This window comes from Cucurbita moschata, unplaced genomic scaffold (assembly GCF_002738365.1).
Source record: "Cucurbita moschata cultivar Rifu unplaced genomic scaffold, Cmos_1.0 Cmo_Scf00025, whole genome shotgun sequence".
In the NCBI taxonomy this organism is placed as follows: Eukaryota; Viridiplantae; Streptophyta; class Magnoliopsida; order Cucurbitales; family Cucurbitaceae; genus Cucurbita; species Cucurbita moschata.
This window is the reverse complement of record NW_019268541.1, coordinates 3,229,467-3,247,797: the sequence shown is the minus strand read 5'-3', so window position 1 is coordinate 3,247,797 and position 18,331 is coordinate 3,229,467. Positions and strand designations below refer to the sequence as shown.

At 38.1% G+C, this 18,331-nt stretch overlaps 2 protein-coding genes across 3 annotated transcripts; one reads left to right on the top strand and one right to left on the bottom strand.

The window, feature by feature from the left end:
- Positions 1-1,032: 1,032 nt before the first annotated feature.
- LOC111461778 (putative GPI-anchor transamidase) lies at positions 1,033-6,272 on the bottom strand. Of its 2 annotated transcripts, XR_002713645.1 has the most exons (11): positions 5,867-6,272; positions 5,471-5,512; positions 5,238-5,382; positions 4,311-4,540; positions 3,867-3,924; positions 3,283-3,360; positions 3,086-3,174; positions 1,839-1,920; positions 1,551-1,733; positions 1,265-1,462; positions 1,033-1,181 (listed from the first exon to the last, which is right to left on the bottom strand). XR_002713645.1 is itself a non-coding variant. In XM_023105423.1 (10 exons), the coding sequence occupies exons 1-10, from the start codon at positions 6,022-6,024 to the stop codon at positions 1,319-1,321; spliced, it is 1,209 nt and encodes a 402-aa protein (XP_022961191.1). In that variant the 5' UTR covers positions 6,025-6,272; the 3' UTR covers positions 1,033-1,318. The 2 variants fall into 2 exon arrangements, 1 of the variants encoding a protein (XP_022961191.1); XM_023105423.1 differs by having other exon boundaries at positions 1,033-1,462.
- Positions 6,273-8,844: 2,572 nt separating this feature from the next.
- On the top strand, positions 8,845-17,948 carry LOC111461641 (serine/threonine-protein phosphatase PP1-like). The gene is made up of 4 exons (XM_023105239.1): positions 8,845-9,261; positions 15,670-16,229; positions 16,474-16,695; positions 17,588-17,948. The coding sequence occupies exons 1-4, from the start codon at positions 9,087-9,089 to the stop codon at positions 17,609-17,611; spliced, it is 981 nt and encodes a 326-aa protein (XP_022961007.1). The 5' UTR covers positions 8,845-9,086; the 3' UTR covers positions 17,612-17,948.
- The last annotated feature ends 383 nt before the right edge of the window (positions 17,949-18,331 follow it).

Sequence of the window (18,331 nt, the reverse complement as noted above, 5' to 3'; positions counted from 1 at the left end):
GCATTAGACCCTCAACGACTCTTGTTAGTCTCGTACATTAGACCCTCAACGACTCTTGTTAGTGATCACTCAAATGTTGTGGAGAGACCAAAAGCCAACAACTTTATGGAAGGGTGCAGGAACTTTGTTCACTCAGAAGGACCATTTAGACGAATGAAGAGAAGAGTAAGTCGAAAGTGTCGCCCACGAAAATTTCAAAATGGAGAGGAAATTCTGATCAAGTTGAGGTCAGATCAACACCAATTTCAAAGCAGCAAGAACCAAGGATTGGTGTGAAAATACTATGGAACAAACGAAATTATCCACGAGGTCGAGAAGACATCATATAGGACCAAATTTTTTCCATGGATGCGGACTAGCTTTGTTGTCGATGTTAGTAACTTGAAACGTTACAATTACCTAATTCACTAACAAAATATATATATATATAAAAGATCTTGTCAATCAACTCTTCACGAACCAAGAAAAAATGACATGTATCCATGTCATGAAAGTTTGGGTATTAGCAAAATATATATATATATAACAAGAAATAAATTGTAATTGCATATAAAATATTAAAATATGAGAAGAGGTGAGTAAGCTAGAACAATCCCACATTGAAAGATTTATAATTACATGTCGTGTTTATGAAGTAGCCAGTGTAATAAGGAAATCGTCGAATTTGGTAATGTGAGCTTGTAACCCATAATGGGGGCAACAAAGTGGTTGGAGGTTGGCTAACCAATTGGATACCCGGCTATTGGAGTTGTCATCCGGCCTGTCCATTCCAAGGAGGGAGTTGGGTCGTGGGCTTTGAGCAAAGGCCTAGTGTACACAGTCCATGACCCTTAGAGTTGGAGGAAACTGCGGCAGGCTGGTTTTCACAGAGCAGCGTAACCTTCCGCTCCTATTGGTGGAAGGGTAGCGGGTTGGATCTCCTAGGCCCGAGCCCAGCCATTTTTTCAAAACAAAATTTTAATGATTTCTATCCGATGTTTATTTTATATTCCAAAATTTTAACATACAATGGTGAGTTAGAGGAGAGAAGAGTAGGAGACGAACAAAGAAATGTTATATTGGAAATAGCCTACAAGTCTAAGTCTAACATGAACAACAAAGGGAATACCAACAAAATACCACATCCTAAACCAAAAACCATAGAAGAAATTACTACAACTCTATCATCAACTCATTAGCCGCTAGAGGCATCATTTTGATCTCTCCCCTCAAATAAAAGTTCAGAACATGAAAAGCTTTAGAACATATTCAACACATAGCAACGGGTCGAGATGAGCGTAGAAAACCCCGATAAACAGGTAAATAGGAAGCAGCTTCTTCACCTTGATAACCACATGGAGATCCCTAAGAATGGAAGAATAATGACCAACCCATAGTTCACAAAAGTATCACCATCTTCAATCGCTTCCATCTTATTATGCAAACTTCTCCATACACTTGTCGTTAAACCGCCACGTTCATCCTGCATTCCGTGCCATTTACCCTCTCTTAGCAATCTTTATCATAGAAGACGTTTTTCGGAAGTCAAAAGGTAAAAAATAGAAAGTTACCCTTGAGCTTGGTTTACTTGATCGATCTGGATTATCTGAAGTAATTAACGTTCTTTCATTGTGGTGTGACAATTGATGTAATTCGGGTTCTGCCTCGTTCGAGTCCTTTCTCGGGACAAGCTTGTAAGCTGAATCGGTATGAACTGTTTCCATCACTGAGCCGAAGAAGTTTGTCACAGGAACCTAGAGAGAGGAGAAAGAGGTAAGTTAGTAACTACTCGTGACCATAACGCAGGAGATCAACTGTGAGAACGACAATCAATACTTCGGACGGAAAAGCTTTCGTACCTCCTCCAGTTTATGTTGGTATAGATCGGTTCTATAATATGCAGTTGACATCAACAAACTTGGATTATATGAACTGAAAAGACTGCAAATTTCCACCAAAAGGGGTCAAACTAAGACAAACAAGTGTTCCAATCAAGCAAATTAAGAGCAATAGGATAATTACAAAAGCCATAACTATTGATACTCAAAGAGACATGGAACTTAACAAGACCTATATCTCTTCCTTAGACCTCTCAACCACTCTAAATAATATATTGTTACTCTAAACTCAAGCTTAGATCTTATTTCTTTAATTATCTCTGAAAGGGTCAAATTGGATATTTCATCATGAAATAGAACTTTTCTCGAGGACCCAAAAACGTGTAGCACTGATTTCTACAACTTTCTGCTAAAATAGTAGAAAAGAAAAGAGAAACCCAATAGAACTCGCCCGTGGGCTCCAGCTATCCTGAGGGAAAATTTGGAGGGAACCAGCTACTAGACGGTTCGATTAGTCTTTCGCCCCTATACCCAAGTCAGACAAACAATTTGCACGTCAGTATCACTGCGGGCCTCCACCAGAGTTTCTTTTGGCTTCGCTCCGCTCAGGATTAGTTCACCATCTTTCGAGTCCGAACAGGCATGCTCACACTCAAACCCTTCTCAAAAAATCAAGGTCGGTCGGTGGTGCAACCCACAAAGGGATCCCACCAGTCAGCTTCCTTGCTCTTCACAGGTTTACGCACCCGTTAACTCGCACACATGTCAGACTCCTAAGCACACATGTCAGACTCCTAAGTCCGTGTTTCAAGACAAGTCAAATGGGGAGCCCACAGGCCGATGCCAGGAGCACGCAGATGCCGAAGCACGCCAAAAGGCGCGTGCTGCCAGCCATGAATGTACATAAAATAGGTAGGAAGATTAACTTTAAGAAATTGACACAAAGTCAATCTGCTGCCTTAAACAATGTAAACTCACTGTTACTGGTGGATCCATATCAACTTTCTATCAAATTGTTTACACATTACCTAAGCCTCCCCTCAATTGAAGAGGAGAAAAAATGCCTCATGATTTAGTTCTCTAATAAAAGTCACAGAATAAGGCATGAAAAGAGAAATCGAACCTATATTGCAACTTTATATATGAAGCTGTTGATTATAATGGAAATACAAGGAAACAAATAGACATTCCTAAATTTTGGCACAATTAGGAGGTAGAGGTGATAATGATTAGAACAGTTTAGAGAAAGGCGATAAGATCAGACTAACCTGATTAACGAAATATTATCATACATATTTAATCTCTCAAAGAAGGCTAGTGTGTAATACGTGAAACGGTCAACAACAGAAACACCAACCTGTTAATGAAGATGAAGATAAAATAAATACAATCTAAGGCAACAAAAATATATGGTAAAAACGAAACCGAGTATGCAATATATACAATGATATCAGGGCACACTTACATCAGGGTCCAAGTGATGTGAATATGAGTTCTCTCCTTTCTTACTACTTCCAATGGCTAAAACACCTGGGGAATGAAGCTGCATAAAGTAAGGACCTCTACTTCAGTACTCAAAATTGTTACAGTTCTACATCCACAAAGTTTATTAGCCACCCCATCCCCCAAATGTTTTCATTGGTTAATTAAAAATTCAGTCATTTCTTTGTTCCAATTTATAAACCATGCTACAACATTTATTTTCCTTATGAGCTTTTGACTTCATCAGATGCTCCAATTTTATTATTTCACAGACTGCATAATTCCGCAATAAATAAAATGCAGAATGTAGATAATGGTTTGCCGAAGAAAGCTAAACTTGGTAGTAAAATTAGCAATATACGCAAAAAAAATGTCGAGATTGAAACTCTTGTATTCTTTTTATGTCCTAGATTAATGTGTGGTTTGGTTTATATAGCCCACAAAAATGGAAGAAAGTCACAATGCAGGATAAGCAAACTTATGACCAAATGTTGGTTCAACTCTCTAATCTTAGCTTCAATAAACCTAAATCTAACTAAATTGAGAGACTAGGGAGTAACTGCAAACCTGATTGAAGAGAGTAGCAGCTTGACAAGTATCAACCATTATTAGCAGCTCCTTAAATCTATCAGTATAATATTGCCACCGATATTAATGACAGCAAGGTGTATATGACGTGAGAAAATAAAAATTCGTAATAAAGAAGAAAGAAAATAAAAATTCATGGTAAAGAAGAAAGAAATTAGTTTCCAATAAATCTGCAGAACAGATGGTTTTCAATGGTTATTAGGTTCCAAGAGTTGAACTCGGATTCATTTTATTCAGAATTGTTAGCTTTTAACCAATTTTTATGTACTCGCGCTAATCATAAGCAACAACCATCTAAACCTACAAAATTTGATATTGAGAAACTTAAAGAACATTAACCAATTTTATACTAATGTTTTACTTTAGTATAAACCAATCCAATTAGCATTGGTGCTGGTAAGCCGATGCAAAAAACATTCCCACCTATGTTTTTCTTTCATTTGTTTCACAGCATCAGCTAAATCATGACTCTGGAGTTCTTCAGAGTCCTGGAACTTCAAAAATTCATCTCCACCATGTCCTGTCATGTATAGAAGAATGTGGCTTCCTTCGTCACTTAATAAGCGTTTTGATCTTGGAACAGCAACTTCATGGCGTCCAGTCAATACCCTTAAAAAATTTTCAACTGTGACCTCATAACCTCGATAATCAACCTAAGTGTAGCCAAGACAATAAATTGTTTCAAGAAATCATGACTCACTGAATGTCTTGAACTATAACTAACAAGAATAATCATATTAAAAAAAAATGGGTTCTCAATGATATGGGTGCAGAAAAAAGGTGGGATGTTCTTAAAGAATAAAATATTTATTCGAAAAAACAAACAACAGCATTTGCAGAAGATTGACATGTGATGTAAAGTATAATTCTGTTCATTATACAATTTCTTTCGAAGATTGATTTTCCTATAAACACAAGTAAAGCCCTGATTTTCATAGACGATTGATCTTATATATTGCATTAAGAAAATAATAAAATAATTATAAAAAAACTAATTAAAAATCAATGTAATCATATAATCAGTACAATGAAATAAAGTCCTAGAACCCAAATGGAGGAAGCCATAGAAAATGCAACTGGCGTCAGGAAACAGCATAGTTCCATTGATATTCTATCAGGTATTCAAAAGGTCATGATATTAGTTATAACTAACAACGCCAAATCCCGTGGCGATGGCATCAGATTATATTTTGATAGCTATATTTAAGAACATTGCTAAGAATTTGAACAGTTTGAAATACCAAGATAATGAAACTGTTAGTCAGGTGCAAACAAGATCCATCACTAAACGAACACAGCTATACATTACGTTCTTTTGGATAGAAAAAAACAGTGTGCAGAGAAGCCAACCTCAACATTATCTCCATACAAGTTGATTTTGTGATTTTCATTGTTGAACACTTTTGCAGGGTATTTGTTTCGAGGATTGCAGGCTATGTCGTCCGCCAACATAAGTATAATCCTCTCATCAGGTATTCCGAGCCGTTTTACAGTCCTAAAACAAAAGAAAAAAACGAAACTAATTCGACAAACGCCTAGCTAGATCCTACAAGGAAAATAGATCGTCAAAGCTATCGTCTTACCTGTACAAGGACAGCGTATTCGCCATGTGCCGATAATTGAACCTGAAAAACCACATCCACAGCTTATTGAAGATGTTGTAACAAGATTACAATCGTTTTTTGAAGGTGAACAACTTACTGAAATAATCATCAAAAACTATACAACTTAGACAAGAACTTGAGGCAATTTATTTCACACGAGAATCTATTCTCCAAAAAGTAATAACTTCACAAATGAAACAAATCTAAAATGTGTTGAAGCTAACTCATATTGTTCATCATGAAGAATCCATCCAAGTAATCGAACATAGAAGTTTTTTACGACATAAATTAGACAATCTCGACTACCAGGAAGTTGAACCATTATCAATTCACGAGAACGCAAATGCAAAAAAGTTGGAATGGAATCGGACGAACCAGTAGCGAGAGGTACAGACTAGAACTGCCCAGTTATTGGTATGCATAGTTGTCTCGGAAGGAGAACCGTAAGCCATAGAGTTGCCCAAGTAACCGAGGCCGAGAATCAGAATCAGAATCAGAAGTAAAGCCATTGAAGAACTGTAAAACTGAGACATCTTTTAGATCTGCACCAGAAAACTTCTACTGCGCCAAGACTTTATTCCCCTTCGATGAACCCTATTTCTCTAATTTCTCCCCATCTCTTGCATCCCTCATCAATCACCGTGCGTTCTTGTGCTCGCCTTCTGGATTTCAATTGTTCATCGCCGTCTCTTCTCTTCGAATCGGAAATTTTCACCGGCTAACACTTTTTCAACAGCCCAAATGAATTATTACAACCGATTTCTCATTTTGAAGTTGTACAACTCTTTGCTTAAATATTCTTAAACAAACGATTTCTCATCCTTAAACAACTCTTTGTACAAAATCTATTAGATGGGTTCTATAAGTTTGTTTGAAGGTTAAAGATTATTTAGAGGATTGAATGTTGTTCTTGTGGGAGTGTATACGTTGTTAGTATCATTGGGTTAATCGAATGTTCGGGTTAAGATTTCTTGTTCTGATTGTCGGTAATCGAAAGTTCAGGTTAAGGTTTACATTACGATTTCTTATCTTGATTATCACCAGTGTTATTGTATCGTTAGATTAATCTTATTGAAGCTTCATAAAACGATTGAGATTGTTGGGCTAAGCCTTGAGGAGATGACGTAGAGTTCGGTTAGAAAAGTTTTAAGCAATGGTTAGAAACGATCACATAGGCCAGAGTGAGGATCGTAGCTAGAGCTAAAGGTAGAGATAGCAAAGAAAGATTGAAGCTTATGCCTCCCTTCGAGACCCAACGTCCTTACTGGCATGTCGCCTCGTGTCCATCCTTGTTTGGGGTTCAGCCTCCTCGCTGGCACATCTCTCGGTGTCTGGCTCTGATACCATTTGTAACAAGCTCAAACCCATCACTGGCAGATATTGTCCTCGAGCTTTCTCTCAAGATTTTAAAAACATGTCTTGAGTTCTTTTAGCTCTGCTGGCCCCATGCGATAGGTGGTTTGGAAATAAGCCCAGTTCCTGGCTTGAGTTTTATGGTGAAATCTACCTCTCGAGAAGAGAATATTCCTGGTAGGTCTTCCGGAAACTCCTTCACTATTGGTACTGTATCTAACGTCTTTTCTTTTCCTCTTACATCTATTGCACGTGCTAATATAGCGCAACCCCTTGTTGAACTAGTCTCTTAGCTTTCATCATTGAGACTACCTTCGGGTAGTTCCGGTGAAGGTACCTTTAAACTTAAAGCTGGGTCCCGACAACAGTGAAACTATTACATCCTTTTTATGGCAATTTATATTAGCGTGGTTTTCAACTAATCAGTCCATACCTAGTATTACATTGAAATCCGTCGTACTAACTACTATCAGGTTTACGCTTAGGGGTCGATCAGCTACAGTTACTTAGCCATCTTTTACTCTATCTTTAGCTACTAAGTCCACCCGTGGGGTACTTACAAACAATACATGCAATAAGGGTTCTAATTTGAACTCTGCTTGTTTAACAAAAGGAAAAGGCGTTGAACTAGAATCAAATATTGTGAAAGCGTAATTACCTCGAATCAGTAGTGTACCTAATAACTACTATTAGGTCTACGACAGGATACTTACCGACAATACATGCAATAAGGGTTTTACTTCGAACCCTACTTGTTTAACAAAAGGAAAATGCGTTGAACCAGAATCAAATATTGTGAAAGCGAAATTACCTAAAATCGATAGTATACCTAATAACTACTGTCAGGTCGACGCTAAGGGTACTTACAGACAATACATGCAATAAGGGTTTTAGTTCGAACCCTGTTTGTTTAACAAAAGAAAAATGCGTTGGAACCAAAATCAAATATTGTGAAAGTGTAATTACCTAGAAATGGTCTAAATTTAAATTTCCAGAAACCGTAACTTTGAGTTTAATTGGCCAAATTTGATGATTTTATTTTTTTTAAATTTTGTGTAACATTTCAAGATGATAAGATAAGGAATCACTACGAGGGGAATAAGATTAAGATTAACAAATATCTCAAGGCAAGAACACTTGTTTGAGATTTGAATCACTCCACAAGCAAGATCGATCATGTCTAACTTGAATGATTCTTGTTGATCAAATATCTCAAAACAAGAACACTTGTTCGAGATTCGAATCACTCCGCAAGCAAGATTGATCATGTCGAGCTTGAATGATTCTACATGCAACTTAAACTTTGCAAACAGACTTAGCCATTAGCTAAAGGAAGCATAAATACTCCTTTTACTGTATTTTATAAGTCTACTTAAAAATACAACATACATGGCTTTATATAGTCTCAAAATGAAACTATTAAACGCATTTGTAACATTCAAACTTAATGACCATAATTAACCATTATGTGATTGTAACTTAAAGTAAATAAAAAGTCTTAAAATATATTAATGAAATACAATAATTATAAATTACTCTAAATTGTAATCTATAAAAAATTTACGAAATGAAACTTCATTTTTTCTTTCATGTGACATGAATTGAAATATCTTTTGATAATTTCAACAATATTTTCTTCACATTTTCATTGAAGTAGATGAATGTCTCTTGGTTCATATCACAAGATCTACACGGAGAAGACGTATTATGTATGAACGAGCACGAGAGTAGGTAAGAAGAGTCATCAAAGTTGTGAAAGAGGTGAGAGAGAGAGTAAGAACAAACAAAAAATGGGAATCATTTAAAGAAAAAATTTGGAATGATGAAGGGGAGAGAGGAGAGAAAATGTGATATAATTTTAGTTTTGAAAGGGGTAGAGAAAAACCATGTTCTAGAAGGCAATTGAGTTGTGTTTTAAATCAGGGAGGGCTTTTTTTGGCTTTGTTTTCTTCCAAGGACGCGAGTAATTAGCATAACATTGACCGATTTAGCGTAAATGGTTCAAAATTTTGGACAATCTTGGTTACTATCGGTACTGTTCGCGGACCTTTTTCCTCCAAAGTCAGCTCTCTCCAAAGTCCCCCTTTTGATCCTTGAGCCACCCCACAGCGGACGACGGCGGCAGCCGACCATGCTATTAAACCCCACCACCACCACCTCCGACTTCCTGTTTTCTTTCCCCTTTCTCTATTTCAGCAACACCCACTAGACCCTTTTCTTTCGATACCCTTCACACTATCAAATGGACCCTTCACTTCTCGACGATATCATCAATCGTCTTCTCGAGGTCCGTGGTCGTGTCGGCAAGCAGGTTCAGTTGTCCGAGTCTGAGATCCGACAACTCTGTCAAGTTTCCAGAGAGATTTTCTTGCAGCAGCCTAATTTGTTGGAGCTTGAAGCACCCATCAAGATTTGTGGTATCTTTTTCTTACAATACTACTTGTTTTCCTTCCTTCTTTGCTAATCTCTGAGATTTTGATGTTTGGTTTTGTTTGTAGAAATTCTTGTAGACATGTTTTGTTGTTATTGTGAAGTGATTTTGGAGATTTTCGTAGTCGTAGTTGTTGAATTCTGTTTGGTTAAGTGGTGTTTTGGTTGACATGTTTGAAGTACTTGATTTGCTGGGTTCCTTCGTGTTTCTTTATTCTGTTGTTATGTAGCAGTAATTTGTCAACTTATTTTAGTTTTAGCCTCTAATGATGAATCCATTTGATTAGTTGTGTGAGATCCCACATCGGTTGAGGAGGAGGAGAACGAAGCATTCTTTTTAAGGGTGTGGAAACCTTTCCCTAGCAGATGCGTTTTAAAAACCTTGTGGGGAAGTCAAAAAAGGAAAGCTCAAAGAGGACAATATTTGCTAGCGGTGGACTTGGGCTGTTACAAATGGTATTAGAGCCAGACACCAAGTAATGTGCCAACGAGGACGTTGGCCTCCAAGGGGAGTGGATTGTGAGATCCCGCGTTGGTTGGAGAGGGGAACGAAGCATTTCTTATAAGGGTGTGGAAACCTCTCTCTAGCAGACACATTTTAAAAACCTTGAGGGGAAGTCCGAAAGGGAAAGCCTAAAGAGAACAATATCTGCTAGTGGTTGGCTTGGGCTGTTACAAATGGTACTAGAGCTAGACACTGGGTAATGTGCTAGCGAGGATGCTGGGTCCTCAAGGGGGTGGATTGTGAGATCCCACGCTGGTTGGAGAGGAGAACGAAGCATTTCTTATAAGGGTGTGGAAACCTCTCCCTAGCAAACGCATTTTAAAAACCTTATGGGGAAGTCCGAAAGGAAAAACTCAAAGAGGACAATATCTGGTAGCGGTGAACTTGGGCTGTTACAAATGGTATTAGAGCCAAACACCAGGTAGTGTGCAAGGAGGGTGGATTGTGAGATCCCACATCGGTTGGAGAGGGAAAGGAAGCATTTCTTGTAAAGGTGTGGAAACCTCTCCCTAGTAGACGCGTTTTAAAAACCTTAAGGGGAAGTTCGAAAGGGAAAGCCTAAATAGGACAATATCTGCTAGCGATGGGTTTGAGGTCACAATAGACACCCTGTTGATGAACCTGCCTGGCTCTTATTTTTGTATGCTGACAGCCCGACACAAATGCATAGACTAATACACGGGTGTGACATGGTTAAATATTATTAACCTTCTTTGCCCCATTCATATTTCCCATTGGTTAAGTGGATCATAGTTGATGAACCTGAGGAGGTCGTTATGCAGACAGAAGATTGCAAACACACAAACATGTATCCGTAGAATATTGCAACGTTCGTGTTTTTTTTAATAAGAAACGAAACTTTTATTGAAAAAATGAGAAGATATCGATGGTCAAAAGATACCAACTCCACAAGGAAGATAAAGCAAAATAATAATAATAATAACAGAACCAAGAACATCTTCTAAGATGAACATAAATCCAGAAAAGAACACCAATAAGGCTTGATCAAAGGATACATACTTAGAAGGCTAATTCCTTGTTAAATAGGATTACGTCAATCTTCCTCAAATTAAGATTATCCGTTTGAAACTCCCTCTCGAGTTGATGAATAGATAGCATTCATTCCTAGCTTGGATGTGAACTCATGAAACATTAAGCTGTGAAGTTCTTTTGTTAGCACATTTGCTTGTTGAAGCTGTGAGGGCACGACTCATGCATACTAGCCCTTCTCTAATGTATCCTTAATGAAGTGCCAATCAATTTCATTTTGCTTTGTTTTGTCATGTTGGATAAGATTATGAGCAATATTAGGCTGCTTTGTTGTTGCAGTACAACTTTAACGAGCCTTCTCCCTTAATTTGTAAGTCATCAAGGATTATCTCCAGCCATAAGATCTCAGTCCTTGTGCAATAGCTCGGAATTCAACCATAAACTAGTTATCGTCCTGTTTACAAGTAATCCTACTAACAGACCTACTTGTACCTAGTTCTTAGGTCTTGGTCACCGAGACTCGTTGATGCCTCTTGGTCAGGTTGGGGGCACTTGCCCCAACGAAACTTTGACATCTCTCTTGGCCAATTCTCAACTCGGCCACCTCTTGTAGCAAACACTGCAACAAAGCTTTTCTCTGGTCTTGCTGCAACTTCTCTCTTCTTGTCTCTTACATCCAGCTTGAATCTCCTTCATGAACATGTTGGTCTTGACAACTTCTTATGAAGCCACCCACTTAGGCATGCACAAATGACTTGGATACATGTGCTCCCTTCTCTTTGAGCACATATACGGGCAAACAACCAATTTTCTGGAGTTACTTTCCTCTCTTGTGCTCACTTCTCTAGGAGCACTTCCAGGAGCGTTGTTTGCCTCTCTCGTGCTTACTTCTCTTAAAGTACCTCGCTTGCCTCTCTCGTGCTGTGTTACTTCCCTCTATTTATGGCACTTCTTAGCCATGATTACTATCTTGTTGGATTTATCTTATTACCTATTATCTAGGAATTTATTTAGATTACCTAGTATCTAGAAAATTTAGATTATCTATCGATTTAGATTTAGTCCGTCTTTCTCCCTATTAAAAGGGTCATATAATTCTCTAAAAAGAAAATAAGAAAGACAACAAGATATTGCAACATGGTATAGAGCTCTTCTATTCTGAAAAATTTTATTAGAATCAAATCCCTAACTCAATCGGTGAAGCCTTCATCGCCACTGATCATCCATTGTGATCAAGTTTTATTCGAAGCCTTCATAGCTGTCGTCACTGTAACTAAGTTTCACTTAGTGTGCTTATTTGGAATCCCACATAGCAAGGGGGGAAAAAAAGAAAAGGAAGGAGGTCTGCCGCTGCCGCTCAAATCAAAAGAAGAATCCAGCAAGTCCACATTTCCTTTGCCGCAAACCCTTTATTGCAAATCAGAAGCCACCTCCCAACAAATTTTCAAATCCTTGATACCATTAGTCAAGGATTCCACTGCCCAACCACATCCCATTAGTCAAACTTTTATTTCCACCACAAGCTCATCTAAGACACCATATCTATCTGCATCAAGTGTTCATTTCCCATTCGGCAAGGTTTGTTTTCGTTTTCGTTTTCGTTATCCCACTAAGCTTTCATATCATAATCCAATTTTATACTCGAGCCCACAAATACTCGAGCCCATTAGCAACACAAGTCCAACATGGTACTCAAGTCCAACGTGCACTGTTTTGTGTGGAAGCTTTTACATATCTTTATCCATTTCATTCTTCATTATTCTAGTTTGTCAATTGCTTATTTAAGTACTCCAGAAGGACATTGGTAAAGAATGCATACTAACAAACCACTTAGATATTTGGTTTTACCCTATTGTATGAGTTTTTGAATTGAGCCAAAGGCATTTTACAAATGCTTCCACACAAGTGTAATGTGGTGCCTAGGTCAATCAAGATTTATGGTATCTTTTGCAAACCATGCCTTTATTTTCTCCCCATAGAAATAGAAAAAACATCCAAATGAGTTAAAATGGCTTCAATATCATACAACTTCCTATCGAACAAAACCAAGGGAAATGAACGAAGAGCTTCCATAAGAAGAATTGAAGCCACGAAGTGAAACTTCAAGATGCATAGATGGTAAAGAAAAGGAAACAATGAGTAGAGGGGTCTATCCCTCAACCACTTATCTTTCTAGGAACAAGTATTCATCCCAATGCCCCTATATTAATGAACAAAGTAAGAGAAGGAAGAGAGGCCGTCAAAAATAGCTTTCCATAGGTTCCTCATAGTACCTCTCGAGAGTGGATTGCCCTCGGCCTATATGATTGTATTTACTTGCAATTACCTTATGCCATAAAGTTTCAAGCCCCTGAGAAAAGAACAACCATTTAGTCAACAAGGCTTCACCACAAGAATTTCCTCTCTCCAACTGCTAGAAAGAATATTTGAAATGATGTTTTTCTTCTTCTTGGTAGCTAAAATACAGTGGAAGACCTTTGTGTTGTCATCTCTTCCTGGAAGCAATGTTTGAGTCGGTCGATTTTTTAAATAAATTGTAAATGAGTGATGTCACTTCCTCATGAGATCACTGCACTCTTAAAGAGGTTAAACACCCAAAATGTATACTTGTTCCATAATATTATCTCTTGTTTAAGGTTCTTTAGCTTTATCATAAAGACCTGACCTGGCCATCGTGGAACTTTTTTTCCACCTTTTATCAATGGAAGGGTGAAAAGAATGAGTAGCTAATGGTTTTATTCTAAGATTGATTTTGAGAAAGCTTATGGTCATATGAATTGAAGTTTCTTGAATAAAGTATTGTCGAAGGATTAGCCTTAAGTTCGGAGATAGTTGTGTGATTAGTCAGAATAAAGTGTGATATGCTTGCTGGGTGGAATATTGTCAAAGGATTAACCTTAAGGATTAGCTTGAATAAAGACCTATGAAAGTGCTCCAAGAGGAGTGAATACGAGAGAGACAAGTAACGCCTGTGAAAGTGTTTCAAGAGGCGTGAGCATGAGAGAGACAAGTAATGCCCATGGTAGTGCTCCAAGAGGAGTGAACATGAGAGTGGCAAGCAACCCCTATAGAAGTGCTCCAAGGGGATAGTATGCATGAGTTTTGTGTTCTCACGACTTCAACTGACAAATGTGCTAACAAATAGACTTCAGAGCTTACTATTTCATGAGTTAATATCCAAGCTGAGAATGAATAATATCTATCATTCAGCTTGAGGGGTGTGTCGAAGGATTAGCTTTAAGTTAAGAGATATTTGTGTAATCCAATTAAATAAGAGAAGTAGTTGACCTCCGTAATTTATCTCTACTGTTACCTAGTATGTAGTTGCAATAAGTATTTTTTATTTTTTTTTTGGGATAAGACATCAATGTCCATATAGAACAATCTAGGAAATGGTGTAGAAGATAAGACATCAATGACCATATTTTTTTTCTTGGCTAATGAGGGAGCTAGGGGGAACTTTGAAGTGTGAGAAATCTCGAGAGGAGGGGTTGTCCATATCATTTTAGATTCGGAACTTTGTGGCATATCATTTTGTTAGGTCAAAATATATGTGAGATTCAACCTCATTAGGCTCTAGATATGGGGAATTTGAAACTTCGTAGTGAGGCGTTCTTGGAGAATGCTTATGATGATTCCATTTAGAAATTGAAACTTCGAGTTCATAATATAGGATCATTGAGAGCAAGTATGGTTTGTTCTTATGACTGGGTTACAAGTCGTAGGGACGAAGGAAGTTTCATGAGTCACGGGGTGTCCACCGCTTTTGGGTACACAACTTTCTCTAGCTTCTCGATGTTTTGGATGATCTGTTGATTTGTTTCTAGGAAGATTGTTTGGTAAGGGAAAACACCGCATATTAAATTTCGAACAGGTACATGTGCCTTTTATAATATAGAGAGGCTAACTAAATCCCGAGATACTAGGTAATAATAAATCTAAATAAACTTTCTAGATACTAGATAACAAAGGTCATTTGCTTCATTTATTTAACGAGATTACACAAATATCTCTTAAATCAATGTTATTCCTTGAACAATTTATGATTAAGTTTATCGTAATCCATCCGCTTAAACTCTTGGGTTCAATGATGATTTGGCATGGTATTAGAGCATGAGGTCCCTAACGTGTAATGGTTTGAGACAATTTTTAGAGGCTTTTGAAGAGCAAATGGCTCGTAGCTGGTCTTATTAGTCTATTATTCACGTGTTATTTCACTCCATCTCGGACAAGTGTCGCTCCTCTTTGGCAAGTTGCTTATTTTGCTGTCTCATGGATCGTTAGGCTTGAGAACCATAGGGGAGTTTTTAGAGATGTAGAGAGTTCTTAGGAGGAAGATCGAGTCTCGGCTAGGTTAAGTGCCTCCTTATAGGTTTCTATAACGAAGTAGCGTTTTTCCATGGCATCTTATTTTTGGGGCTTGTTTTTGTTCGCCTTTGTATTCTTTCATTTTTTTTAATCAAAGTTCGGTTTCTTACCAAAAATATATATGGCTTGTTTTGGATATTTTTCTCGTTTACTTCTTTCGTTTTCTTCAGGTGCCAAACTTGGTTTTCGACCGTCGCTTCTGTGTACATCGAACATTGTGTAGTTATCAGTTCTTCTTAGTTCTTCTGTCCTGTTCTTTCAGGTTTTGGTTGTTTCCAGTTAGGTAGCAATTATATGGTGTATAATAAACCTATGATTGATTTGCTATAATAAAAATTGCACGTAAAAATTCGAATTCAACAAATTGCATGTTCGACTGAAAAATGGTCGCTTGTTCAGAAATATCTTGTTTTCGTGCAACGAAGTCGAACTTTAGTGGCTCGAAAGGATAAGCTAGAGATCGTGACAATGGGTTATATTTGTCTTCAATAATGGTTGGTCCTGCTAATGTTGTACTGTTTGTGATGTGTAGGTGACATACATGGGCAATATTCTGATCTATTAAGGCTATTCGAGTACGGTGGGTTACCCCCTCATGCTAACTACTTATTTTTGGGTGATTATGTCGATCGAGGCAAGCAAAGTCTCGAAACCATATGTCTTCTCTTGGCGTATAAAATAAAATATCCCGAGAATTTCTTCATATTGAGAGGGAACCATGAATGTGCTTCTATAAACCGAATATATGGGTTCTACGACGAGTGTAAAAGAAGATTTAATGTTCGGTTATGGAAGACGTTTACCGATTGCTTTAACTGCCTGCCTGTGGCTGCTCTTATTGATGAAAAGATTCTCTGCATGCATGGAGGTTTGTCTCCTGACCTGAATAATTTGGATCAAATTAGAAACATGTCGAGACCAACAGATGTACCGGACACGGGTTTGCTCTGTGATCTTCTTTGGTCCGATCCGAGTAAGGATGTTCAAGGTTGGGGAATGAACGACCGGGGTGTGTCGTTTACTTTTGGTGCTGACAAGGTCACGGAGTTTCTTCAGAAGCATGATTTAGATCTCATTTGTCGTGCTCATCAGGTTTTTCTTGTTTCATTTTTCGAGTCTTTAAAATCACGAAAACTGATTCTACTTGCTGCAAACCACCTTTGTAGAATGATCGAACTTTAATGTGACTCGTGCAGGGGTCATTTTAGACTAGTTTATAGCAAATTCGATTTCTCGAAACTCTTTATCGATTGGAGACTGCAATAGTTACTACTAGCTTCGACCCATACTGTTCTTTTCGAGCTTCGAAGCTTTTAACTAGCCACTACTTTTATAGGTTGTGGAGGATGGATACGAGTTCTTCGCAGATCGTCAACTCGTAACGATTTTTTCAGCACCGAATTACTGTGGGGAGTTCGATAACGCTGGTGCCATGATGAGCGTGGACGAGACGCTTATGTGTTCGTTTCAAATACTAAAGCCTGCATATAAGAAGCCTGAGCTGAACTTTGGAAGCACTACCACCTCAAAGCCTGGAAATCCTCCCTCAGGGGTTAAGGTATACACAATATTCAAGAAAAAGTATTCTTTTTGAGGTTGTTTAGTTTTTCGACATAAAATGTTCGTACCCGCCTAGAGTTAGCTTTAGTTGTTTTTGGTCGGTTGAAATAGTAGAAAGGATTCTTGGGAGAACGGGTTCAGATCTCCTTGTGACTGCCTACCCTTCTTGCCATCGGTTTGTCAAGAATGGGTTCAGATCTCTTAGTTTCTCGGTTGTTGAGGATGGTTGGGAGGGAGTCCTACGTTGGCTAGTTTAGGGAAATACATCTCCATTGGTTGAGGCCTTTTGGGCAAACGCCCAAAGCAAAACCATGAGAGGTTATGCTCAAAGTGGACAATATCATACCATTGTGGAGATCCATGATTCCTAACATGGTATTAGAGCCATGCCCTAAACTTAGTCATGTCAATAGAATCCTCAAATATCGAACAAAGAACTGTGAGCCTCGAAGGTGTAGTCAAAAGTGACTAAAGTGTCGAACAAAGGGTGTACTTTGTTCGAGGGCTCCAGAGAAGGAGTTGAGCCTCGATTAAGGGGAGGAGGCTGTTTGAGGGCTCCATAGGCCTTAGGGGAGGCTCTATGTTGTACTTTGTTCGAGGGGAGGATTGTTGAGGATTGTTGGGAGGGGAGTCCCACGTTGGCTAATTTAGGGAATGATTATGAGTTTATAAGTAAGGAATACATCTCCATTGGTACGAGGCCTTTTGGGGAAACAAAAAACAAAGTCACGAGAGCTTATGCTCAAAGTGGACAGTATCATACCATTGTGGAGATCCTGTGATTCCTAACATCTATCACACGGTCCTTCGCATTTACATGCTTAAGAACTTTCTTCTTACTCGTGCCATTTTGACTTGCTATTTTCGTTTGATCTTTTCGTATTTTGCAGTCCTTTCTTGGTACAAAATCATGATTTGGTCAGGCACTTAAAAAGGAGGTCTCTTGCAGCCAGTTGAGTTCACAAAAATTTGGAAGTTTATCTCCTAGAGGAAACTGTAGGATCATCGATCATTTGATTCTAAACTCAGAATGTTGAAAATTGTAAAAAACAAAAACAAAACGAAAAACGAAAAAATTGTAAGGTGAAATATAAGAGGATTACAAATATTGTTTTCTCGATACGAATTCGAGTTATCGAAAATGGTAGGCTGCAAAGGCCTGCTTTTCTTCCTTGTACACTAATTGACAGCACCATCGATGCTACGAGTTTACTGTATGTGGTACACATTTAATTACGCGTTTTGTTCTTATTTCTTGTTCTTTCTCTGGTCCATCGAGATGTTAATATCAGTCTTTTTGTTCTCGGTGGCTGCCAATGATAGCCAATTTTTCCATTATATCATGATCCAACCATTACAACTTCATATTCATTGTTCTTAGCTAGAAAAATGATTTCCTCCTTTTTGGTCGCCATGTCTTTATGATTTGTAACGTTTCGTACTTAGGATTTGGGTTAAGATTTGGAGTATGGATTTAGCATTTGTGTGCTCTGACATTTTCTTGTATCTCTACGACATAATCACTTTACTTTTTGCTTCTAAGAGATGACTGTCTCTATAGACTAACACATGTCTTTTCAACATGTTTTGTCCTCGTCACTGCAAATAAAGTGCACACTGTTGGTATAGGTAAG